The 26,710-nt window shown below is 44.8% G+C and overlaps 1 protein-coding gene across 15 annotated transcripts in view; it reads left to right on the top strand.

Moving 5' to 3' along the window:
• CAMTA1 (calmodulin binding transcription activator 1) overlaps nt 1-26,710 on the top strand; it is a 986,830-nt gene that overhangs the window by 927,000 nt on the left and 33,120 nt on the right. For all 15 annotated transcript variants that reach the window (XM_031010110.3, XM_031010103.3, XM_031010096.3 and 12 more), the window contains 2 exons: nt 22,610-22,761; nt 26,501-26,697. In XM_031010110.3, the coding sequence (XP_030865970.3) occupies nt 22,610-22,761; nt 26,501-26,697 (349 nt within the window). The remainder of the gene's footprint in view (nt 1-22,609; nt 22,762-26,500; nt 26,698-26,710) is intronic.

Genomic DNA, 26,710 nt, shown 5'->3' with positions numbered 1-26,710 from the left:
TACTGAATGTTTGGGCAGTCAACATTGAATCAGTGTTTTGAATAAGCAAGACAGTTTATTGCTACTGTCATTTATCACATGTTTTGTAGATAAATTCTAATGCTGCAAGTGACAGAACTCCACCTCAGACTGGCTTACATAAAAAAAGGAACTTGGCTGTGTGTTGGCTCACACCTGTGATCCCAGCATGTTGGGAGGTCGAGGCAGGAGGATCTCTTGAAGCCAGGAGTCTGAGACTAGCCTAGGCAACATAGCAAGACCTCATCTTTAAAAAAGATTTAAAACAAATAGCTGAACACAGTGGCACACACCTATAGTCCCAGCTACTCAGGAGGCTGAAGCAGGAGGATTGCTTGAGCCCAGGAGTTTGAGGCTGCGGGTGAGCCATGATTACACCACTGCACTCCAGCCTGGGTGACAGAGCGAGACCCTGTCTCAAAAAAAAAAAAGGAATTTATTGACTCTTATGAAGTCCAGAATTAGTGTTATCTTCAGCTAGAACTAGCTCTAGATGTACAATGATGTCATTAGGCCTCCCCCATTGCCCCCACCCAACTCTCCTCCTCTATGTTAATTTTATTCTCAAGCAGGGAAGGGTCCCCAGTATGGCAGCAAGATGGCCCACTCTGAGCTACAGGCTTATCGTCTGCCAAATTACCAGATGTCTCCAGGAAGACAGCTCTTCTTTCCCTGTAGTTCCAGGAAATGTCTCATCTCTTATTGGCCCATCTTGAGTCACGTGTCTAATCCCTTGAATAAGGGGACATGGTCCTCTCATTCATAAGGCCTGGCTCATACACCCCTGGAGCCAAGAATTGGGCTCTGCGCCACCTAAACTGGGTGCAGTTCCTTAGTTCAGGCTGCTCTAACAAAGTACCATGGACAGGTGTCCTGTAAACAACACAGATTTATTTCTCAGTTCTGGAGGCTGAAAGTCCAAGATCAGTGCCAGCATGGTGAGGGTCACTTCTGAGTTGCAGACTGCCAACTTCTTGCTGTATCCTTACAGGGTGGAAAGAGGGCAAGTTGCTCTCTGGGGTCCCTTTTATAAGGGCACCCGTATATAATCCCATTCATGAAGGCTGTACTCTCAAGACCTAATCACCTTCCAGAGGTCCCACTTCCTAATACCATCACGTTGGGATTTGGGATTTCAGCATAGGAATTTTAGGAAGACATAACATTCAGTCCATTGCATTCCCCAAGGAAGAAGCAAGGTGCCCTGATCAGGGATGAAGGAAGGGACGCTAGGGGGGCCAACTGTGAAGGAACCATTAGGTTTTGGTCTTCACACTTGATTGTCATAGTCCTAAAGAAAACACCATCCTGAAGCTACAGAAACTCACTCTAGGGCTTTCTTCCTTGCTTTTATTCTCATGGTCCCGTTTTAAATGAGAAAGAGGAACCAGAACCCATCACCTTTTAGTGAATCTTTAAATGGATATTGACTAACAATTTCTAGGACCATTTCCAGAAAGTATGGTTCAGTTCCTTAGTATTATACACTGTGGTTTGGATTAATCACCAAAGAATTTATTTAAATATCCTCTTTTCTAGTGAAAGAAGCGATGTCACTCTAGCCAGAACCAATGCCCCTGGCGCGCGTAAGATGTTTTATCTAATGATGTAAAAAATAGGAAGTACTTAGCCTAAAACTGATGATTCTGAAAGCTTTTAAGTCAGTTGAGTAATATTTCCCAGAAAAACAGTGCAATAAATGGCATGTAGGTTCCCAGGCTAGCCTGAGAACAAAAACCTTTTGGGACCCACTATAGATACTCTGCATTTGCAGGAGAGAAATAATTAAAATAATGTGTGTGCACACATATATATGCATGTTATAAAACATTGAACTACATAATCTATAAAATCTATCAATATATAAGTATGTGTTGCAGAACAAGTGAAAAAGTGAACCTTGCATTTATATATTAAGTGATGCTGCTTAAATAAGGAAATATATAAAATAACTTTGGTAAATGGAAACAGTTTTGGTGAAGATTCTTAATTCACAGGGTAGAGCTCAAAATGGTTCTCTGAAAATACAGTCTAGTTCTCTAATGTTTTAGAGTAAAATTGGATAGAATAAGTAATATAAATTTGTTGGTAACCTAACTCCAACATTATTCATTATAATTACTATTTTTTCTTTTTGAGACAGGGTGTGACTCTGATGCCCAGGCCGAAGTGTAGTGGTGCGGTCTCGGCTCACTGCAACTCCCACTGCCCAGGCTCAAGTGATCCTCCCACCTCAGCCTCCCAAGTAACAGGGACCACAGGTGTGCATCACTGTGCCTGGCTAGTTTTTGGATTTTTTGTAGAGACAGGGTTTCATATGTTGCCCAGGCTGGTCTTGAACTCCTGAGCTCAAGCAGTCCACCTGCCTCGCCTCCCCAAGTGCTAGGATTACATGCCGGAGCCACCACATCCAGCTCAATCTTACTTTTATTCCCAAATGGAACAAAGAAAGAGAGTGAGAGAAATCTTTCTGAGGTGGCTCGGATAATTAAAACAAGGATAGGGAAATAGTCCATTTTCATGCTGCTATGAGGAAATACTCCAGACTGGGTAATTTATAGAGAAAAAGAGGTTTAATGGACTCAGTTCCACACAGCTGGGGTGGCCTCACAATCATGGCACAAAGCGAAGGAGGAGCAAAGGCACGTCTTACATGGCAGCAGGTGAGAGGACGTGTGCAGGAGAATTGCCCTTTATAAAACCATCAGATCTCATGAGTCTTATTCACTCTCACGAGAACAGCATGAGAAAAATCCACCCTCATGATTCAGTTACCTCCGACTGGGTCCTGTCCACGACACATGGGGATTATGGGAGCTACCATTCAAGATGAGATTTGGGTGGAAACACAGCCAAACCGTATCAGGAGAGGTTGGATTAAAGAAGTGATTCTGTCTGTCAAAGGTTGTCTGAAGTGGAATTGACTGACCACACAGAGTGAGTGAGGGAGTCTCCTGAGATGGGAGAGAGGCAATGATAGTGGGGAGACATTGGGTCAAACCATTTCCCACACTGATCTCTGGTTGGCATGCACCATTCATCCATGTAATTTTATTGGAGTCTGTGCTAGGCTGGAGTAGCACCTGAGCCTGATGAGAGAAAGAGGAGGAGGAGGAGTATGGACCAAGACTTTCCTAACTCGGAGACTGTCTATATCGAAAAGGTATCCTTAGGGCTAGTTTCCTTCCCAAACTCTTCTGTGGGAACATTAGTTTCAGGAAATGCCTGTAAGAACTGCCCCCCAGCCCCCACCCCACAAAAAGTTTCACATAAGTTTAAGAAACACACCTACTATTGGCAATTATCAGTTTATAGCATCTGTTAGCATATTAGGGTTCAGAAAAGTCTTCCCTTAATGAGGTGTAAATGTGTTTATTTGTGTTTCACCTAGTATTTCCAAAACATCTTTGATACAACATTTTGTGTTTGCTGATCAATAGCTCGTGGGAAATGTTCTGCAGAATGCAACCTAGGAAATGCTTCAGCAGATAGACCATCCTCACAAAATAGGTCTGAGGCTGTGGCATGGTTCTTTGAGCCCCCTGAAATTGAATACAAGGTCTTATATGTACGTATGTTTCTTGGAGAGGACTCACAGCCTTTATAATTGTCAAAGAGCCCCTGAACAAAAAGCGCAAGAATTGTTGTTAAGGGCTCTTTTCTAACAAGGGAAGTTCAGTTTCTCTTAAATTTCTCTTATCTGTATATTTCATATCAGCATAGGGGATATTGCCCGGTGAGCACCGCAGCCACTCGGGTCCACACTGAAGAGGCCAAGTTATGAACGGGCTGGGCAGTTACTTGATTATTGTGTTTATGGTTGAACAGATTTAAAAATTGGCAGCTACTCTCTTTCCACCATGAATTGTGGAAAGATATTATCTATGCAAGACACTGACTTTTAGCCAAACTCCAGGTACATTCATTTCTGAAAACAGAAGAAACTAACGTGTTATTTCATTGCAGTAAAGAGACTTCTTGAAAAATGAAGGCCCACTGACCTGCAGAAGAGAATGTTGAGAGTGATTTAGTAATATGCAACTTAAAACCAATGAACTATAGCAAGCTTTTCCTTCAAGAAATTTAGAACATCCAACTCATCTACATTCAGATTTAGAAATCAGCATGTATTCCTCTGAATGGTCTGCCTTTAAGCCAATTCATCAGAGCATCCGAGAGCTGTGAAGTTGGACCACATTAGACCTTTGCTGAATTGCTTTGATGAAATGGTGCTTTGGTGTTCCTTAATACCAAACAGTAATAAACAGTCACTTGAAACCTAGTAGTGCTTTTGTCGCAAGGATGTTGAAATCTATTAAATCACAGCATCTTTTTTTTTTTGGAGACGGAGTCTTGCCTTGTCACCCAGGCTCTGGCTTTGGGCACGATCTCAGCTCACTGCAAGCCTCTGTCTCCTGGGTTCAGGTGATTCTCTTGCCTCAGCCTCCCGAGTAGCTGGGACTCCAGGTGCGTGTCACCACACCTGGCTAATTTTTGTATTTTTAGCAGAGACGGAGTTTCACCATGTTGGTCAGGCTGGTCTCAAACTCCTGACCTCAGGTGATCTTCCCGCCTCGGCCTCCCAAAATGCTGGGATTACAGGTGTGAGCCACCACGTTTGGCCCACAGCATCCTTCTTATTAGGACCTATGGGAGAAGTTTATTTCAGATCCTAGTACCAGGGAAAGTCATGCTATCCAAAGCAACTGACGTAGTGTGATCTTGAAACTCACTGCCCCCTTTTGCTTTGTTTGCTACGTTCAGCCCCATTTGGGACTCACATTTCACCATTTTGGAGGGTTTAGTCTGTGTTTTCTGTGAAACAGTTTTCCTGGAGCTTTCTTTTATTCTTGTCTGTAACATCATGAGTCCTGATTTGGCCTTATCTGCTGTTAATCACAAGTATTTTTGTTAGTCGCCTCACACAGGGTTGTTACCAGTTAAGTGAGAGCAGGAAGGGAAATAAAGAGGCCCGGGGGAATGGGCTGGGACAGGGAAGGAAAATCAGGAAAAGGGGGGAAGAGCAGAGAACAGACTAAGGAGCATCTGGAGGTATTAGGGGTTCGAGAGAGAGGATTCTCAGAAACAGTGCACAGTGCCACCGGAGTTGGCTATTAACGTTTTGTTCCATTATTTAACCGTTCTCTCAACCACTTGGGGGCGTTCTGTAAGGATCTGCAGATTGCATAGCCCCTGAAACTGGATGAAGTCAAGCTGCATCCCATAGCCACACACTTTTTTTTTTTTTTTCTTGAGGCACGGTCTCTCTCTCTGGGCCAGACTGGAATGCAGTGGCACAGTCATGGCTCACTGCAGCCTTGAACTCCTGGGCTCAAGTGATCCTCCCACCTCAGCCTCCCAAAGCGCTGGGATTACAGGTGTAGCCACTGTGCCAGCCACATCCCCCTTTCACAGAAAGCACCCTTAAGTGTTGCGCTTTTTTACGTAATCCAAGGGATGCTTTAATGCTGGCTTCAGTAATTCATACATTTGTTCAGGCCTCACTGGTTTGAAATTTGCAAAAATCGGAGGATGACTCTGGTCTAGGGGTAGGGTGCCACGGGATACTCAGAGGAACTGAGTGCCGTGCCGGCATGGGAGAGCAGTCCTTGATGTATTCTGATGTGGCATAAGGAGCCGAGACATGAAAGAATCCTCACAAGCATCCTGACACAACTCAGAAGAAGCTTAATGACTAAAAATTTTCTAAAACCCTGTACTTCCCTTGGGGAAATGGTTTATTTCTGAATAAAATATTTATGTGGTATATTGACTTTTTAAAAATATCATCTATTTATCAGAAGGGTCTATGATGAATTATAAAATTGTTTTGCTTTGTTTTATTTTGTTTTTGAAACAGGGTCTCACTCTGTTGCCCGGGCTGGAGTGCAGCGGCATGATTGAAGCTCACTGTGGCCTCCACCTTCTGGGCTCACGTGATCCCCCCATCTCAGCCTCCAGAGTAGCTGGGACTACAGGCCCTTGCCACCATGCCCAGCTAATTTTTTTATGTTTTGTTGAGATAGGGTCTTACTATGTGGCCCAGGCTGGTCTCCAACTCCTGAGTTCAAGTGATCCTCCTGCCTCAGCCTCAAAGTGCTGGGATTACAGGCATGAGACACTGTGCCCAGCTAATATTCTTAAGTCATTTTATCCATTAGGACCTATTTTATTAGCCCCTAATAATAAAGATAAAATATTGGACAGATATTTTATCCAGAATACAGCTATTTATTTTAAAATATGTACATTTCATTCTACTAAGTTGGGAAGGACTTATTTACCTATATGTTTTCCAGATTTTGTAGCACTATGAAAAACATTATAATTAATAAACTTGTGAGTTCTGGAACAGAAGTCTCTCATGTAGAATCCAGTATTCAGAAAAATACATATTTTTGGAACGTCTTGGGTTTTAACTCTCACAAGTTAGCAAGACAGTTAGCACCGTCTGTGCAGATGGTCCCCCTAGAGTGAGTTCTGAGAGCCAAGCCTTGTCAATAGCAGTCCTAAATAATGTATGGAGAATGAGCTTGGCACAACTAATGAGGATCCAGCAATCCCACCACTGCGTCTGTAGCCAAAGGAAATGAAATTAGGATGTCAGAGAGAGAGATCTGCACTCCGGTGTTTATTGCAACACTGTTCACGATAGCCAGGATACGGTAGCACCCTGAGTGTCCATCTGTGGATGAATGTGTAAGGAAAATGTGGTCTGTGTCTACAGTGGAGTACTATTCAGCCATAAAACAGAATGAAATCCTGCCATTGCCAACATCAGAGCTGAATATGTACAGCATTCTGTGAAGTGAAGTAAGCCAGGCACAGAAAGACAAATGCCACATGATCTCACTCCTAGGCAGAGTCTTAAAAAGTTGATCTCATGGCAGTGGACAATAGAATAGTCATTACCAGAGGCTGGGAATGGGGACGTCGGGGTGATGTTTGTCAGAGAATGTGTATTTACAGTTAGACAGGAGGAATCAGTTCAAGGGGTTATTGTACAGCCTGGTGACTCGAGTTCATCATGATATATTCCTGAACATTGCTAAGAGGGTAGACGTTAAATGCCCTCACCACAAAAATGATAGCTGTGTCATTATTTAATGAACAAATGTACTCCGAAGTACATTTGTACATAGTGCATTACTACGTAGTACATTTGTTAATTAGCTAGATTTAATCTTTCCGCAACGTTCATGTACTTCAAAACATCAGGTTGTATGCAATAAATATGTACAATTTATGTCCATGTAAAAAAAATTTGAGGCCAGGCGTAGTGGCTCACACCTGTAATCTCAGCACTTTGGGAGGCTGAGGCAAGAGGATCACTTGAGCCCAGGAGTTCGAGATTAGCCTGGGCAACATAGTGAAACCCTACCTCTACCAAAAATACAAAAAATTAGCCAGGCGTGGTGGTGCATGCCTGTGGTCCCAGCTACTTAGGAGGCTAAGGCAGGAGGTAGAGGCTGTGGTGAGTCATGTTTGCACCACTGCACTCCAGCCTGAGCAACAAAGCGAGACACTGTCTAAAAAAGAAAAATAAAAAAATAAAAACGGATATATTCTTATTAGCTAAAAGGTGGCCATGAAGGAGCTGCTTTTAATAACTTGGCTGAAAAAAAGCCCATCATAGAAGTGACTCATGGAAACAAATATTTGTTCTACATGTTATTCTGTACCTTGTCCTTCTTGAAGTTCACGTTGTGTATTTCCGATAGTTGAAATTAAATCATTTAGTCAGTAAGTATTTACAGAGGGCCTACTGTGCACCAGGAATTTCTGCTAGGCCTCAGGAATGTAGCAGTGACTGGGATGAACGTAGTCACTGGCCTCACTGAGCCAACCCAATTTCTCTTTACGTTCACGTATATGAGACTGAGTTTCTGGTGACAAAGGCTCATATCGTGTTGGGTTTTTGTAGTCCCAGTGGCTAACAACTTGAGTTGTCTTGTTCACCCTTAGTTCCCTAGAGCCTTGGCGCAGTCTTAACCAGCAGTGGGCGTTCCGTAAACACAGTGGGCATTCTGTAAACACAGTGGGCGTTCCGTAAACACAGTGGGCGTTCCGTAAACACAGTGGGCATTCTGTAAACATTTGTGGAATGAGTCCGTTCTGGCCGGATTCTCTATAGTTCTTCCCCAGGGATTTCAAGTGGTGTTTTGATCATGCTGGGCGCCACCGAACAAGCCGCTGGTGCTTAATTATTGTATCCATACCTCCTGACAATTCCTGCTCACTTTGTCGTTTCTGTCTTTGCAGTTTCCCTTCTCAAGTGTTAGGATTTTCATTTTCCATTTTCCTTTATATAACCTATTTAAATCACGCCTTCATGTCCAGGTTAGATCATTCATTGTTCATCTCCAGGTCTCATTACAGCACTTTTTTTTTTTTTTTTTTGAGACAGGGTCTCGCTCTGTCACCCAGGCTGGAGTGCAGTGGTGCCATCTCAGCTTGCTGCAACTTCTGCCCCCCCAGGTTCAGGCGATTCTCCTGCCTCAGCCTCCCGAGTAGCTGAGGATACGGGCACATGCTACCATGCCCAGCTAATTTTTGTGTTTTTGGTAGAGACGGGTTTCCCCATGTTTCTCAGGCTGATCTTGAACTCATGACTTCAGGTGATCCCCCTGCCTCGGCCTCCCAAAGTGCTGGGATTACAGGCATGAGCCCGGTCAGCCCTTTTTTTTTTTTTTTTTTTTTTTTTTTTTTTAAAGACCTCATTAGTCTTAGGAGTAATACGCTTTCTCTGTTCTTCTACATTCATTTCACTAGTCTTACTTTAGAATGTCTCAATTCTTGTTTATAATATTTCTGATTTTCACTGTGCACTGAAACTGTTGAGGCAGTGTGCTCCAAACTTGTTGCTTTCTGCAAAGTTAGCCGACTTTAAGACTAAAGTCTTTTGTAGACTCTTTAAAGGTGGGTGCAGAATCTGTATGGGAGTTCCAAATCTCTTTTGTGCTTCATGCCAATTAGCTGCAGTTTTACTACCTTTGTCTTTAGTTGGATTTGTTACTTCACTGACAGCAGAGTTGGCTCCTGCGTGGTGGAGGTGCCGTCGGTGCCCGAGACCGTGTTGTGATGTGGCTGCCTGAATGTTCCTTGGAGAATAGGTTTGAGATTTTCACCCTGAGACACCCCTAGCTCTAGTATTGAAAGATTTCAAATGAGAGATGATTGTCAGTTTGCTTTGCTGCCCTTGTAACATTTTGTCTAATCACTGTTGGTCCGTTGTTTTGGCAGCATCCTGAATGATTTTTCTGAACAAGTCCAAGACTGAATATGGGGATGGTGTAAAACAAAGATCAGGAAGAAGAAATGGATGCAGAATTATGACGAATGAAGAAGGCCTAAGCAGCATTGCTCATTGCCATTTCTAGTGTTTTGGTATACAGAGTCAGAGAGTTTTTAAAAAGTGGAGTATGGCGGTTTTTTCTACGGCTAAATTTAGCCATTGCTTTGGAAAATCAGAGTGGTACAGCTTGTGCCTTATCTCCACCCGGCCCTTACCCTTCCCTCTGCACTTGGACATCTTAAACGGCTTGCCAGGGAGGAGCAGCTTAATATACTCTCGTGGCGCCATTTATTCTGGGAGGGAATTAAGTGACTTCATTTTCCCTGTCCTTCTGAGCTTCCTAAAAAATTTAGGAGACTTCCTAAGCAGCGCTCACAGTGCTCTACAGAAATAGTTGCAGGCATGCCTCCTTTGCCTCCTCAGCTCTCCCTGCCAGGGCAGCCAAGGGCTGTAAGTGGAATGAGAGATGGATAGCAGTGGGAGAGCACATGTGCACTTGAGCTACAAATAACGTGTTTTAAAATAGCAGATGGTATTTGACGATTGCTTCTTCATTCACTTACCTGCCAAGGCAAAACTTTTTCTTCTCCTCTGGCAACAAGACCTGAGGTGGCTCAGCTCAGCAGTTGTAATAACAAGTTCTCATGTTTGCCGATATTATTCATTAGCTGATGTGCAGGCATTCATATTCATGGACGCTTTCTGGGGCTGTTCTAGAAAGTGTTCCTTTTGTTTAACCCGATCGAAACCTCATGTTTATACAACAGTTGAACCTGGCTGACTTGTTAAACACCTTGGTAACTAACGAAAGCCACTCCTTTCATTGAGGGGGGCTGCCAGTCATTTGTATTCCAAATAGTCCATTTTTCTCTTGAAAAGGGGGAACATCTCAAAGTTAGGGGTTGGGTGTTTTTTTTTGTTTGTTTGTTTTGTTTTATTTTTGAGGCAGAGTCTCACTTTGTCGCCCAGGCTGGAGTGCAGTGGTGCAATCTCGGCTCATTGCAACCTCCCTTTCCCAGGTTCAAGCAATTCTCCTGCCTCAGCCTCCTGAGTGGCTAGGACTACAGGCATCTACCACCATGCCTGGCTAAATTTTGTATTTTTAGTAGAGACGGGGTTCACCACATTGGCCAGGCTGGTCTCAAACTCCTGACCTCAAGTGATCTGCCTGCCTCAGCCTCCTAAAGTGCTGGAATTACAGGCGTGAGCCACCAGGCCAAAGTTAGGGGTTGGTATTTTTCATGCGAAACTCAGTGGCTATAGAAAAGTGACACTGCTGGGAAGTTCCAGTGTGTGCCTGTGAAGAAGTCAGCTCATTCCCAGCCTTGCTTCCAGAGTCTTCACTGTAGCTGCATGGTTTCCTTCCCTGAGCTTAAAGCAGATGGCAGCCAGCCGGGCAGACACTTGCTTTCCAAGTCAGCTCTGCTGGCCTTGGATCACTTTGACCATCCTCTCTTGCCCCTGGACAGGTGATAAAGCTGCTCACTGGTATATGAGCCACCTGGACTGCACCGTGGGGAGCGGAGGCTGCTCAGGGTTCTTACCCCAGAGTTTGGATGACCTCATCAATAAATAGGCTTCCAGGAGCTTAAATTAGAAAATAATCCTTTCCACATGCACTCACTTTCTGAATGGTGCTAGGGATACAAGACAAGGTCCCTGCTTTCAAAAAGCTCACATTCTAGCCTCTAGCAGGAATGACACCTAGGAAAAGAACTATCCCTTCATTTGCTCAGTACTGTTAGGACCCGGGGCAAAATGTGGAAGGTTTACCAGGCATAGCAGAAAGAACATTGGTCTGGAGTCCAGTCTGTGTTCAAATCTCTGCCCTGATACTTACAAGTGGTATGCTCTTGGGTAAGTAACAAATTTTCTTAGCATCAGCTTCCTCATCCGAAAATGAAGGGGAAAATCTTTATTTCAGAGTCATTTTGAGGATTAGACATAATCCATGTAAAATGTCTGGCTTACTGTAGATGTCCAGTAGCTGCTATTATTATTATTAATAATATTGGAGTGATGTCTGAGCCACACTCTGAAGAGTTAAGAAGTTCACCAGGTGGATGAGGAGAAAGGTTGGCCTCGGCAGAGGCCCAGAGGTAAGTAAAATTCCTGGTCGTGAGCCAGGAATTTTGGAGAACATTGAGTTATGAGAGAACCCTAGAAACGTAGCCTGGGATAGTTGGTAAAGAACAGTCCATTCTGTGTCACAACAAAGAGTTTACATTTTATTTTGTATGTTCAGGAGGAGGGATTTATTTTACCTTATTTTTATTTATTTATTTTTTTGAGACAGAGTCTCGCTCCGTCGCCCAGGCTGGAGTGCAGTGTATTTTTATTAGAGATGGGGTTTCACCATGTTGGCCAGGCTGGTCTTGAACTCCCGACCTCAGGTGATCCGCCCACCTCAGCCTCCCACAGTGTTGGGATTACAAGTGTGAGCCACCACGCCCAGACAGAGGAGGGACTTAATTTTTTAAACTAAATTATCTGATAAAATATCAGGAACCATCCCCTGGTGTATTGCTCAGTAGAACTAGGAAAATTGATTAGATTTGAAGATTGAAAGTGAGTTGTGTAAAATCCAGAGGAAGCAGTAGGTGCTGCTGGGGCCTGAGGGCCTGGGAAATCTGGCTAGGAGCTGGTTTCCTGGCATAGACACTTTCTCACTCACAGCAGACGCCCAGACACTCGGGATTCTCCACTTTTACAGCAGCAAATCCCAGCCCTTCTAAACTTAGAACACACTGTGGGTGTCTGATTTCATGAAATTGTCTCTGTCTTTAAAACATTGCTAAGGAATTTTAAACATTTAAGTGAATATTAATTTGGGACATTTTAAAGTGAGTCCCTTTGAAGGTTAGGAACCCCTGTCAGAGAAAGAGGAAAAGATGTCCCATGACTGTGTTGTGTGACACTTCGTGGAACAGCCGTGATGGAGAGGCTAGGATGGGGTCGACCCAGCAAAAGAAAAGGGAATCTGAAGCCCCAACTAACCGTTCCTTGACCCTTGGGCCAGTTATTATTTGGAAGAGTTTTTTCATCTTCTTCTTGATCGTTGTAATACTCAAAGCTATTCTGGGATTATGAGTCTATTTCTATTTATACTTATGCTTTCTAATATTGTTGGAAACTAAGAATTGAAGTATAATAAGGTAAATGAATATACTACTATACTATACCCTATGCTTATACTTTTGAGATACAGGAGTTAAACCTGAAGGTCTCTTTTTTTTTTTAGTTTAATATATCAATAAGGTTTCTTTTCAGCATTTCATTTATCGGTTTATTACAGCTAGGTAACACACACAGTTACTTTCATCATCATTTGATCTATTTTTAAAATGCCAGCTGGGCATGGTGGCTCATGCCTGTAATTGCAGCACTTTGGAAGGCTGAGGCAGGCAGGAGGATAGCTTGAGGCCAGGAGTTCAGGACCAGTCTGGGCAACATAGCAAGACCGCAGCTCTGAAAAAAATACCCTCAGAAGGCTCTAATAAACACTGCAGTGCTGTAGTAGACACAGAGACATCAGTAGGAACTCATGTTTACATTAGTGTGTATACAGGTAGATATATACATATATACGTATATTTCCTAGCTTTCCCATCGAGAAGGCCTAGAAGCAGTGATACCTCAATAGCAGTGAACGCTCAGCACCCAGATGTTCGTTTCTAAATACCGTTCTCCAATAAAAACCAAAGCTCCACTCCTTAGAGAAATGGACAGTTCTAGGATTGGCACAGGGGAAATGAGAGATGAATCTGGAGCATCTTGTAATGCCAGAAAGGAAGGAAGTGCTAAAAGGAAGAAAAAAGGATGAGGGCATGTCAGAGGGGCACAAGGGTCAGCCGGAAAGAGCTCCTGATGGCCAAAGCTGGAACACTTGGAGCAACAAAATAAATAACAGTATCAGATTGTGACCCAAAGTTTAGAATAAATGTACAGGAGTCCATACTGATATAAATAAGTGATTGACTAAATACATAAATAAATAAGGACAAATCTTCCTTACAGGAGAACTCCAAATAATATATGTAGATACTCCCCCGTCTGCAAGGTGGAACTTAGTTACCCTCTTGTTGTTGGGACTGGACTTAGTGACTTAGTTCCAAAGAACGGAAAGAGAAAAATTGTAACTTCACGGTACAGAAATGTAGCAAACATTGCCTTAACCAAATGATGGAGGCTGACCTCACCAGGACATCATTATACCTCTGATTGTATGTGATGAGCAGGGTGCCTCACCTCTGATACTCTTCCTAAAAACCCAGAACCCAGTCTAAGGATTAGAAAATACCAGGCAAACCTAAATTGAGGGATGTCTCCAAAATACCTGACCAGTATTCTTCAAAACTGTTAAATTTTTTTTTGGAGATGGAGTTTCACTCTGTCACCCAGACTGGCAGGCTGGAGTTCAGTGGTGTGATCTCAGCTCACTGCAACCTCTGCCTCCTGGGTTCAAGTAACTCTCCTGCCTCAATCTCCCAAGTAGCTGGGATTACAGGTGCCCACCACCACGCCCGGCTAATTTTTGTATTTTTAGTAGAGATGGGTTTCACCGTGTTGGCCAGGCTAGTCTCAAATTCCTGACCTCAGGTGATCCACCGGCCTCAGCCTCCCAAAGTGCTGGGATTACAGGCGCGAGCCACTGTGCCCGGCCTAAAACTGTTAAAATCTTGAAAAGTAAAGGAATATGGAGAAACTGTCACAGATCCAAGGACACTAAGGAGACTTCAAAACTAAACACAATGCGGAATCCTGGGTTAGATCCTGGAACAGAAAAAGGACATTCATGGAAAAAGTGCTAAAATCGGTGTCAAGTCTTTCATTTAGTTAATAGCTCTAATATACCAATACTAGTTTCTTAGTTTTGACAAATGTGCCATGGTTACATAAGATACCATGTTAGAGGAAACTGAGTGAGGGGCATATGGGAACTCTACGATCTTTGCAACTTATCTGTAAATCTAAAATTACTCGAAAAAATGTTTAATTTTTTAACCATGCTCCCATAGATGGGGCTGGGCAGAAGGCCCCAGTCTACTAGCTCAGGCACAAGAGAGCCATATTCCTTCAAAAGATTGCATGTATGGGCCGGGCGCGGTGGCTCACGCCTGTAATCCCAGCGCTTTGGGAGGCCGAGGTGGGCAGATCACGAGGTCAGGAGATCGAGGCCATCCTGGCTAACATGGTGAAACTCCATCTCTACTAAAAATACAAAAAATTAGCCGGGTGTGGTGGCTCATGCCTGTAGTCCCAGCTACTTGGGAGGCTGAGGCAGGAGAATGGCATGAACCCAGGAGGCGGAGGTTGCAGTGAGCCGAGATCGCACTACTGCACTCCAGCCTGGGCAACAGAGCGAGACTCTCAAAAAAAAGATTGCATTTATTAGTTTATTTCATCCTCACAAACAAGAAGGGATATGTATATAAATATCCCCATTTTACAGATGAGAAAATTGAAGTGCAAAGTGGGAATCATTTTTCCAAAGTCACACAGTGACAGGATTAAACCTGGGGCTCTTATTTCTACTCCAGTGTTCTTTGCACTGTCTCAGAGCTGCCCAGGCTGAAACTGCTGCTTCCACAAAAAAGGAGCACAGGGAGAAGAGGTTCATGAAGAGAAGCTCTGAATGAATCATGAGCCGGACGGTTGCTACGAAAGCCGTCAGAATGATTGAGTTTTCGTCCAGGGATTTACATTCGCGTGCATGTCTGGAAGGTAGCGGGAAGGAACTACTGCATGAAGGTGAATGTATCCTTCCTCATTCCCTGGAACCTTTCAGGAAAATAGACTGCTTTAGAGAAACACGAGAGGCAGAGACAGACACCTGGAAAGACAGCCCATGTTGTCAGCTGAGTAAAGGACAAAGTAATAAAGAGGTCAGATGCAATGGGAATGGTAGAGGAGTACTTGATCCGTTGCAGACAGCAGTGCAGGTGGCTGGGTTTTAAATCGTTTTCAAGTATTGCCTGGTCTGAGTTGGGGTGCTTGAGAAGAAAATGTGCACCCAGTTATTGTCAACAGAGCTACTGCGGATGGCTCTGGCATGGTTCACATGAGGTGATGCCTCACGTACCCATGCTGGGTAGGAATCTCTGCTTCTGTTTGAGCAGGTGGTTCTGGGATCATTCTTAACAGGCACTTGGGTGGAGGAGAGAGGAGTGATTCTTTCACTGTGGAAACAGGCCAGGGTCTTAGGGCAGCGGTTCTTGAAATGTGGCCCTAGACCAGAAGCATCAGAACTGCCTGGGACCTTGTTAGCAATGCAACCTCTGGGTCTCACTCAGACCCACTGGACCAAAACTCTGGGCATAGGGCCCAGCAGTCTGTCTTAAGAAGCCCTCCTAAAGTTTGAGAACGTCTGGTCTAGAGGAATGGTCACTGGGATGAGCAGAAGCCCCCATCTAGGGCAGCACACAGCCTCCAGCCAGGAACAGGCGGGTGGGTCACACACACAGACTCACAGCCTCCAGCCAGGAACAGGCAGGTGGGTCACACACACAGACTCACAGCCTCCAGCCAGGAACAGGCGGGTGGGTCACACACACAGACTCAGCCTCCAGCCAGGAACAGGCGGGTGGGTCACACACACAGACTCACAGCCTCCAGCCAGGAACAGGCGGGTGGGTCACACACACAGACTCAGCCTCCAGCCAGGAACAGGCAGGTGGGTCACACACACAGACTCACAGCCTCCAGCCAGGAACAGGCGGGTGGGTCACACACACAGACTCACAGCCTCCAGCCAGGAACAGGCGGGTGGGTCACACACACAGACTCACAGCCTCCAGCCAGGAACAGGCAGGTGGGTCACACACACAGACTCACAGCACACAGTCTCCAGCCGGGAACAGGCAGGTGGGTCACGCACGGAGAGTCTGCCACTGGAAGGGAAGCTGAGACTCACACCCAGAGGTTCTGCACCAGCAGTAAGACATCACTCAGAGCTCACTTTGCCTGAGTCTTTAGATCCAGGAGTTATGGGACTTACCCAGGGGGGTTAAGAGTTGGGGAACCTCAGCCCAGTTGACACTTTATTTTGTATCATTTGATACTTCCTTGTCTGTCAAAGGATTTTTTTTTGCTTTTGCCTTTTCCTACTCTGCCCTGCTCTTCCATGCCCTCAGAAAGTTTATAGTTTTGCTGGGGAGGACATGGCTGATAGCTCAGTGTAGTTCTGGGTCTAACATTCACCTATACACCCCACAGGATACAAACTATATGTATTTATTTATAGCCTTCTATGTGGCCACAAAAGTTTGGTCATTGTTCCCACTCGAAGGTAGGGTATCATTGCAACTAACTTTTGTGAAGTTTGTATTGATACCTAGAAGGCTCTAAGTAGGTGGCTCTTTATACTGTTTTTTTACTGAAGCATGTATGTGTAGAAATGTTATGTAAATTTTTATTTTCTTGGGTAAAATGCTTAGGATGGTGGTGTCTGTCTCTGGGTTATGTGTCTGTCATCCTCATGTCTTCAACAGGAGGCCAGCCTGTGTTACTAGAAACAGGCCTCTGTGCACCTCTTTTCCGTACCCTTGCCCAGAGTTCACTCGCTGCAGCAAATATAGAGTGTCTGTTCTGTGATGAAGCAGGAACTTGTTCTTCCAGTGCGACGGATATAGCCTAATATTTCAGGATAAGAACTAAAAATCTCAGAACTGCCAGGCAGGAAGCAGAGCTAGAGCAGCTGGCTTTCTTTGCGGGGACCTCTGGAACCTCCTGTGGCCTTGAGCCACCTCTGAGCCTCATGTGCCCATGGAAACTTGCACTTGTAACTTTCCTTCTGTGCAGAATTTTCTCTCGATGGAGTAGTTCAGCTGCTCCACTTGGACTGTCCTAAGGACATCCACTTGGAAGCCCTCAAAGCTGACCCTGTTGTCTTTGTTTGAAGCGTCATGGGTAAGAACTAGGACCAAACTCATCAGCCCCCTAAATCTACGCATTATTGCTACTCCCCTTTCTCTGCCTTGTATTAATTTTTTTTTTTTTTTTTTTTGAGACAGAATCTCGCTCTGTCGCCTAGGGTGGAGTGCAGTGGCGTGATCTCGGCTCACTGCAAGCTCCGCCTCCTGGGTTCATGCCATTCTCCTGCCTCAGCCTCCTGAGTAGCTGGAACTACAGGCGCCCGCCACCACACCCGGCTAATTTTTTGTATTTTTAGTAGAGATGGGGTTTCACTGTGTTAGCCAGGATGGTCTGGATCATTGTGATCCACCTGCCTCGGTCTCCCAAAGTGCTGGGATTACAGGCGTGAGCCACCGCGCCCAGCCTCTGCTTTGTATTAATTTAAAACTCCAGGTTTGTTCGGGCTGCAGAAATTATCTGTTGGTCAACAAAAGAGGGCAAGGATATTTTCACTGCTGTTCTAAGTACTCCCTACTGCCTGGTGCATACATAGTAGATGCTCCAGTGAATATTTGTGCATGAATAAGTGAATCTTTCAAATGTACTTTTTTACTCTAATGTAATCAGAAATTCTTCTTTGCTTCTAAGTAATTGTATTCCCTGTATCCCGTAATCACACACAGCATACAGTTAAAGCAATGCACAGCTCTCAATTTGCCAAATAGTTCACAGTGTTTTAATTATCCTAATAAAGCTGTAAAACCAAAACAAGCATAAAGGCGTTGCTTTTGGCTTGCTAGTGTGGAGATGTAAAGACCTCATTTTATCCATCTAAGCCTTACAACCTTAAGAGCTGGGCCCTGGCCCCGTGCAGAGGAAAGGACATGTGAGGAGAAAGTCTCTCTGAACTTGCCTAGCACAGTGCAACAGACCGCACTGCCTGGGTGCCAGCTCAGTCATTTGCATTTGAGATTGGTTTTTTATTTTAATTATCACTCTCTTCCCCTTTGGAATTGAGAGGCTCAGAGATGCCGTTATGCATGATATGATTTTGTTAAGAGGCACATAATTGCTTCTGAGTATTTTCATGAAGTGCTTCTCAGAGCAGCTTAATATCATGCACTCATGGCATAGCAACAGGGAATGCAGCTGGGGAACAAAAGCTGGTCACCTCTGTGGCACACACAGAGTCACTGTGACTGTTGGAGGGGTTGACCGGGCGATGCCGTGGGCAGGGCCTGACTCAGTGATGTCAGGGAAGGTCTGTTTCTGCAGTGTCTGTGCTTGGCGGGGGGATGGGCAGGGGACAGCTGATGCGGGGACCGCACTGCAGCACACTGCAGCACAAAGCCACCTCCACGGGCAGCAGGCAGGCTCGCTCCAGGCTGACCACAGCTCAGAGAGCACCTTTGGTGCTTTTCTGCCCCTTTGTCTGCCACGGGATGTTGATCTTGGCCACTCAGTTGCAGATTGGTTCCAGAGTGCTCTGGAACAAGTGAAATGGATGCTGAAAACTCGTTAACCAGATGCAAGATTTGTAGACTTGCAGAAGAAATCACAGATCTGTGGCTATGGAGGTTTAAAATTCAGTCAAGTCATTTCAATGGGATGCATAACGATCTCCAAGTAGGTTCAGAGATCAATGGTTGTCTGGCTTAGCAGCATTAGGAATAAGCAGAGGAGTTTATAATATCTCGCAAAGGGCAACTGCCATGCTGCTTGGAACTGAACTCTAACTGAAGAGTCAACTTCTTAGGCTTCACATGGAAGAGACCTGTGATCTGCAAGATTTCAGATTTCTAACGGAGAGGCATGGCATCTGGAGTAAAGACACCAGCGCAACCTCTGTAGTCATCTTGTGTTTTCTGCTGGTGGTCACAGGATGAGAACGGCCGTGTGCAGGTTACCCCACACAGTGTGTATTCAGAGTTACCTCCCTGCGGGGAGTTGCCACTGAGTGGGACACTTAGTGGCAGGATCCTCCAAGTTTGCCTGTGTCTGTCCATCCATAGTTGTGCAATTGGAAGAAAGATGTTATTTTTTGCTTTAAAAGAGGAAGTATCTTTCTTGGATTGTTGTTCTTGGAAGTAGTTTATTAGAAATTAATATGAGGAATCTTTTTTTTTCTTTTTTTTTGAGACAGAGTCTCACTCTGTCACCCAGGCTGGAGTGCAGTGGTGCCATCTCGGCTCACTGTAACCTCCACCTCCTGAGTTCAAGCGATTTTCCTGTATCACCCTCCTGAGTAGCTGGGACTACAGGCATACACCACCACACCCGGCTAGCTTTTTTGTATTTTTAGTAGAGACTGGGTTTCACCATGTTGGCCAGGCTGGTCTTGAACTCCTGACCTCAAGTGATCTGTCTCAGCCTCTCAAAGTGGTGGGATTACAGGCGTGAGCCACCTTGCCTGGCCAGAAAATAATACCAAGATTCTTAAAAAGCAACCTTCCTCTTGCTTTTGTGTTTTAGTAAAGTAAAATCAGTTTGATCTGAAGTGAGGACTGAACTGCTGACTGGGTATTGACTGTCTTTTGAGTAGAGCTAAGCTTTCTAGAGAGTGAGAATATTGTCTCCTTCTGGTAAGACTGCCTCATGCCTATGCATCTTTTCTTCCCATCACCCTTCCTTCTTATTGGCGTATCTGGTTATACTCCCAGCCCTGGGGCCAGATAGGTGGGTTATCTCCATGTGCCTCAGTTTTCTCATCTGGAAAATGAGGATAATAACAACACCTACCTCACGTGATGGTTGTGAAGAGTAAATGAGTTAATATCTGCACAGTGACGCAGTGGTACCTGGTGTGCAGGAAGCATTCTGTGAGTGCTATCTCTGCCTGTTGTTTTCTCTCACATGGAACCGTCGTACGCTTTGCTCGCTAGTCTTGGAATTTATAGTCAGCATGGTAAGGAGTGGTGATAAAATATTTCTTCTCCAGATTATCCCTTTGCATGATTCAGATGACTGTATTTTGAAAATAGTTATGTTCTCAACAGTTGGAGGAGAAATATGTGGTCACAGCTGTTCAGTCAGCTTCCACAGACATTGACTTCATTTGTCTAAAGATGATGGTGATGGCAAGCATGCTAACCTAGGATTTATCGTGTTCTGAGCACTTACATAGATTAACAGCCCTCTGAGGTAGGTGTAACTACTGTCCCCATTTAAGGGTTGAGGAAACGGAGACAGGAAAGGTTTTGTTCTAAGTTCAAAGCTACACAGCTTTTATATGGCAGAGCCAGGGCTCTGCACAGCCATTCACTGTCTGACTCCTGCACACCTCCAGCTCTATCGTCTCCTGCGTCTCCTGCTCTCCCTCCCTCTGTGCTCCAGCCACACGGTCTTCTGCTCCCTGAAAGCCCTGCCTCAGGGCCTTTGCATGTGCTATTACCAGGCCTCAGTTCTGGACATGTTTGGCTCTTTCTCATCATTCTGAGCAGACTTGAAGTGTCACCTTTCCTGACTTGTCTAAACTCTGTCCCCATCCCATCCCTCCTTATTACGTTATCCTGCCTTCTTCACTTACCAAGGTCTGCCTGTGCTAGAGCAGGGAGAGACCTCCCCTCTTCGCTGTTGAATATCTGGCACAGTGTTCCTTAAAATTTGTGAAGTGTGGCCAGGCGTGGGGTCTCACGCCTGTAATCCCAGCACTTTGGGAGGCTGAGGCGGGCAGATCACTTGAGGTCAGGAGTTCAAGACCAGCCTAGCCAACATGGTGAAACCCCGTCTCTACTAAAAATACAAAAAAGATTAGCTGGGCATGGTGGCATGTGCCTGTAGTCCCAGCTACTCGGGTGGCTGAGCCAAGATAATCGCTTAAACTCAGGAGGCGGAGGTTGCAGTGAGCCAAGATCATGCCACTGCACTCCAGCCTGGGCAACAGAGTGAGATTCCATCTCAAAGTCTCAATCTCTCTCTCTCTTTCTCTCTCTCTCTCTCTCTCTCTATGTATATAACATATATGATATATATGTCATAAGCATATATAGATATACATATATGAAGCAAGTGTGGGCATGATTGATTTTAACATCGATTTAACTCCTCTTATGTACATGGATAGGTGACCCAATTCTAACATGTGTATGCTTGTGTGTGCACGCACATGTGTGTGTAAATGCAGGAATGTGGAGAGACGTGTTCTAATCTTAGTAAAGTGGTACAGAATCACAACGTGTTTTCTCTTTGAGTTTCAATCCTAGCTCCAACAGTAATTCCTGTTGTTTCTCTGATGTAGAAGTGAAGTACCTATTTATGTTTGTCTCTGATGAGACATGGGTTAAAAGAAATGTGGGGCTGGGCGCAGTGGTTCATGCCTGTAATCCCAGCAGTTTGGGAGGCCGAGGTGGGCAGATCACGAGGTCAGGAGTTCAAGACCAGCCTGGCCAACATAGTGAAACCCCGTCTCTACTAAAAATACAAAAATTAGTGAGGTGTGGTTGCAGGCATCTGTAGTCCCAGCTACTTGGGAGGCTGAGGCAGGAGAATCACTTTAACCCGGGAGGCAGAGGTTGCAGTGAGCTGAGATTGCGCCATTGCACTACAGCCTGGGCAACACCATGACACTCTGTCTCAAAAAAAAAAAAAAGGAAAGAAATCTGGCTGAGTACAGTGGTTCACACCTGTAATCCCAGCACTTTGATTCCTTGAGCCCAGGAGTTTGAGACCAACCTGGGCAACATGGTGAAACTCCATCTCTACAAAACAAAAACAAAAATTAGCTGGGCATGGTGGTGCACACCTATGGTTCCATCTGCTCAGGAGGCTGAGATGGGAGGATGGCTTGAGCCTGGGAAGTGGAAGTTGCAGGTAAGCCTAGATCACACCACTGCACTCCAGTCTGGGCGACAACGTGAGACTGTCTCAAAACAAAAAAAGGATGTAATAGTCTCAGGCACTGAATGATGCTATTCCTGAAATAAATTATAAAAGCTAGAGCTTGGCTCAGGAAATAAAATTTAAAATAATTTTTTTTTGGTAAAAACTCAGTGTTTTGGTAAAAGATATACTACCTTTTTTTTTTTTTTTTTTGTCTAACCTTCCTTTCTTGCTGTGATTGCTTTCTTCTACCAGTTTAATTTAAATTGTATTTATTTATTTTACTTGCTCTAGAGGGCTCTCTACCAGATCTCATGTCAGGGTTTCCGTTGGGGAATTTGACAAAGAAACTGGGGGGCAGGAACCTGAACCTCTTTTTGATCTTTGACAAAAAGAGAATTTCTGGTCTTTTATCCGAGAACTTCGGGCTGCTGAAGGTGCCACCATCCTGTGTGAGGTGACAGACTCACGATCGTGCTGGGGAACTCTGGCCGGCAGAGACCTCTCTGGTTTGGTGAAGTTACGGACAGCATTTGGATGCTGGTCCCGCAAGGCTGGCGAGGCCACGTGTTGACTGCTTTTCTTCCAGAACACAACCTCACTCTTCCTCCCGCTCTGCCCTAGATAACCAGTTCAGGATGTCCATCCTGGAACGACTGGAGCAGATGGAGAGGAGGATGGCTGAGATGACGGGGTCCCAGCAGCACAAACAGGCGAGCGGAGGCGGCAGCAGCGGAGGCGGCAGCGGGAGCGGGAATGGAGGGAGCCAGGCACAGGTACGAGGCGGTGCTGATGCTCAGCTCCCATTTCGCTTCATGTTTATGGATTGGCAAGGCAGTGGATGGATCACAGGCCTCTTCTCTGCTGCTGATGCTGTCCCTGTATTCAGGCAGAAGGCCTGAGGGAGTACTTTACGGTACCTGTGCTTTTAAAAAGCGTTATAATCTGTGCAGTATGGAAGAAGCCTTGGAATGTGGAGCTTCTCAGTTGTTTACCCCCCTAATCCTTAAGTTCTCTCTATTAATCTCAGAATTCACTACTAAATTACAGGGCAGTGGGAATTAAGGACAACCAATTGAAAAATAGAGGCTGGCTGGGCGTGGTGGCTCACGCCTATAATCCCAGCGCTGTAGGAGGCCAAGACGGGAGGATTGCTTGAGCCCAGGAGTTCAAGACCAGCCTGAGCAACATACTGAGACCCCGTCTCTATAAAAAAAAAAATTTATTTAATTAGCCAAGCGTGGTGGGACATCCCTGTGGTTCCCAGCTACTCAGGAGGCTGAAGTGGGAGGATCACTTGAGCCCGGGAGGTTGAGGCTGCAGTGAGCCATGATCACTCCACTGCACTCTGACCTGGTCAACAGAATAAGACCCTGTCTCAAAAAGAAGAAAAAAAAAAAAAAGGCCAGATGATGACTTAGATCTGCTAGGGTTCCGAACTAATTTAGAATCTTCCTACTTTCTATTCTGTATTTTATCCCTATCTTAAGTATAGGTATAAAACATAATTGAATTCAGTAATTCATAAGCCTTTTATAAACTCAAGGTCAGTATGAAAAGAGCCCAGAGAAAGTGTTTATGTAATGATTCAGTGTAGAGTGACATTATACATTACAGCGTCTTTCACAAACTTTCTGTAAGTTCCATAAAGAATGTATGATATTGCCAAGTACGAGTAAATTACCAAACATTGTTTCAGAGTCCCATTGGTTTTGAAGGCTTTATATACATTTCATTTAGGAAGTTCATTTTTGGGAAGTCTCCCAGGGAGAAATTATTTCTCAGGGGTCCCTAGAGATAAATTTAAAGGAACTGATGGTATTTCTTATCTCCACTACTCAGTCGTTGCAAAAAAAACCTCAAATAATGCCCCCTCTTTCTCTTCAAGACAAATGATGATTTCCTTTACACAGTTAAGTTTTTAGGTGAATATTTTTGGTTTTATGAACCTCATAAATATCAAGTTTAGTCATATTTTAAATAATAGGTTAAAAGAACATCATATGCCACACCCAAAAGGCTAGCCTCCTTCCTCCTCATGTTTTCATATTGCTCCCCTGTCTTCAGAAATCAGCAGGAAAGAAACGACTTGGCACACAGTAGAATATTATTAAGGCTAAGATAGGCTTCTTTTTTTTCTTTTTGACACGAAGTCTTGCTTTGTCGCCCAGGTGCAGTGCAGTGACACAATCTTGGCTCACTGCAGCCTCCGCCTCCCAGGTTCAAGTGATTCTCCAGCCTCAGCCTCCCAAGTAGCTGGGATTACAGGCATGGGCCACCACGCCTGGCTAAGTTTGTATTTTTAGTAGAGACGGGGTTTCCCCACGTTGGTCAGGCTGGTCTCGAACTCCCGACCTCAGGTGATCCACCTGCCTCGGCCTCCCAAAGTGCTGGGATTACAGACATGAGCCACCGTGCCCGGCCGATAGTACTGAGTTTTATAAAAGAAGTAATCATTGTTTAATTTACCTCATGGCTCACATAAGAGATCTCCTCAAAATACTTTTCCTTTCACCAACAAAAGTGGCATAAAAGGAATGGTAAGTAATGTCATTTTAAAGCTCAGCCACTATGCAGCTGGCTCAAATGCTATGCAACTGGCTTAGAATCTCATCCCATATTAACCACTACTGAATATCCTTTCATCAGTTTAAGTTGCCTTCAGTAAATGTCCGTGTTTGCCATGCGGGATAGAGACATGGCTGTTTTTGTTTAATACAAAAAAAAAAAAAATTCCCTTTTCGTTCACTCTGGCCATTTCCATGTGCTCATGAATGTGTCTTGTGTGTGTAGAATGGCTGTGCCTTGGCCTTTTGCGTCAAGGTCAGTTTGTGGCATGTTGGGATCACCTAACTCTGCTCCTGTAGGTGTTTTTACAGCTTTGATGAGGCTGAGATAACAATCCCATCATCTGCCTTTTTTATTTTGGGAGGCATTTTTTCCACATTTAAAAATAAGAATCAGTGAGGAGCCATAGTATTTCTGTAGTAAGTAAAGTTTATGGAGTTTATTGCCAGAAAAAAAGTACTTTTTAAATAACACCAGAGATACAAATTAGCCTAGAGGTGCCATTTATTTGGGGGAGTGTTAAACATAAAACTGCTATCACAGAGACTCACATAAGCTGTTGAAGTTACTAACTTTGATTTTATTTTTCTTCCATTACAACTGGTTCATAGGAAGTAACCCATGTGGTTAAAATTAGTAAACTTCTCTTTCCTATAGCCCTTATTGTTATTAATAACTTAAATTTCAGGATCTCTAAATGCTTTTCTCAGTATTCTTTTTACTTTACATAAAGGACTGGATTATTTGATACTTTTAGTCATTTCTTTAAGGAAAAAACAGTCCGCATCTAAGTGATCTAATTCTCCTTCAGAAGAAGCAAGAGGCTGGGCGCGGTGGCTCATGCCAGGAACCTAGCACTTGGGAGGCTGAGGCAGGCAGATCACTTGAGGTCGGGTGTTCGAGACCAGCCTGGCCAACATGGTGAAACCCTATCTCCGCTAAAAATACAAAAATTAGCTAGAAATCACTTGAACCTAGGAAGCAGAGGTTGGAATGAGCCAAGATCGTGCCACTGCACTCCAGCCTGGGTGACAGAGCGAGACTCTGTCTCAAAAAAAAAAAAAATTTAAAAGAAGAAGAAGCAAGAGAGTGAAAGAGCCGCTATACCCGCCGGTGGAAACATTAGGAAAGCTACTCTGCTCCACTGTCTCACAACAGTTTACTGCCTACAGGAAGGCTAGAACCACTTTTTTTTGTTTAAGGCTGTGTACACTTTGCCCAAGAAGAATCAGCATGAAGTTCCTAATCAGAGTGTCAGCCCTAATAGATAGACTCGTGTCTTTAGAGCTGTGGACTTCAGAGAAGTGCTACTGAGCTGAAGCTAAGCACATTCTAGTCTCAATTTCATGGATGGTTCTTGGCGGTTTGGGTTTTTTTGTCGTTGTTGTTTTTTGAGACAAGGTCTTGCTCTGTCACCCAGGCTGGAATGCAGTGGCGCGATCATAGCTCACGGTAGCCTCAACCTCTCCAGGCTCAGGTGATCTTCCCACCTCAGCCTCCCGAGTAGCTGGGATTACAGGCACCCACCACCACGCCTGGCTAATTTTTGTATTTTTAGTAGAGATGGGGTTAGGGTTAGGGTTGGCCAGGCTAGTCTCGAACTCCTGACCACAAGAGATCTGCCCGCCTCAGCCTCCCAAAGTGCTGGGATTTCAGGCATGAGCCACTGTGCCCAGCCTAAATTTTGTACTTTTTGTAGAGACGGGGTCTCACCATGTTGCCCAGGCTGGTCTCAAACTCCTGAGCAATCCTCCCACCTCGGCCTCCCAAAGTGCTAGGATTTCAGGCATGAGCCAGCAGGCCCAGCCAATGTTTCTTTATTTTCAGTGTTTTATGTTTTCCGTTGTGAGTTTCTAATTGTAAAGCATTTGTTTCCCCTACATCGAAGCGCTGACGGGATCGAGGGCCTTTAGTCCTGAGGTCGTAACGTGCGCTTTTTTGTGACAGTGTGCTTCTGGGACCGGGGCCTTGGGGAGCTGCTTTGAGAGCCGTGTGGTCGTGGTATGCGAGAAGATGATGAGCCGAGCCTGCTGGGCGAAGTCCAAGCACTTGATCCACTCAAAGACTTTCCGTGGAATGACCCTACTCCACCTGGCCGCTGCCCAGGGCTATGCCACCCTAATCCAGACCCTCATCAAATGGCGGTAAGGCTGTGGT

Source organism: Gorilla gorilla, chromosome 1 (genome assembly GCF_029281585.2).
Source record: "Gorilla gorilla gorilla isolate KB3781 chromosome 1, NHGRI_mGorGor1-v2.1_pri, whole genome shotgun sequence".
Classification (NCBI taxonomy): Eukaryota; Metazoa; Chordata; class Mammalia; order Primates; family Hominidae; genus Gorilla; species Gorilla gorilla.
This window is presented reverse-complemented; position numbering and strand designations above follow the sequence as displayed.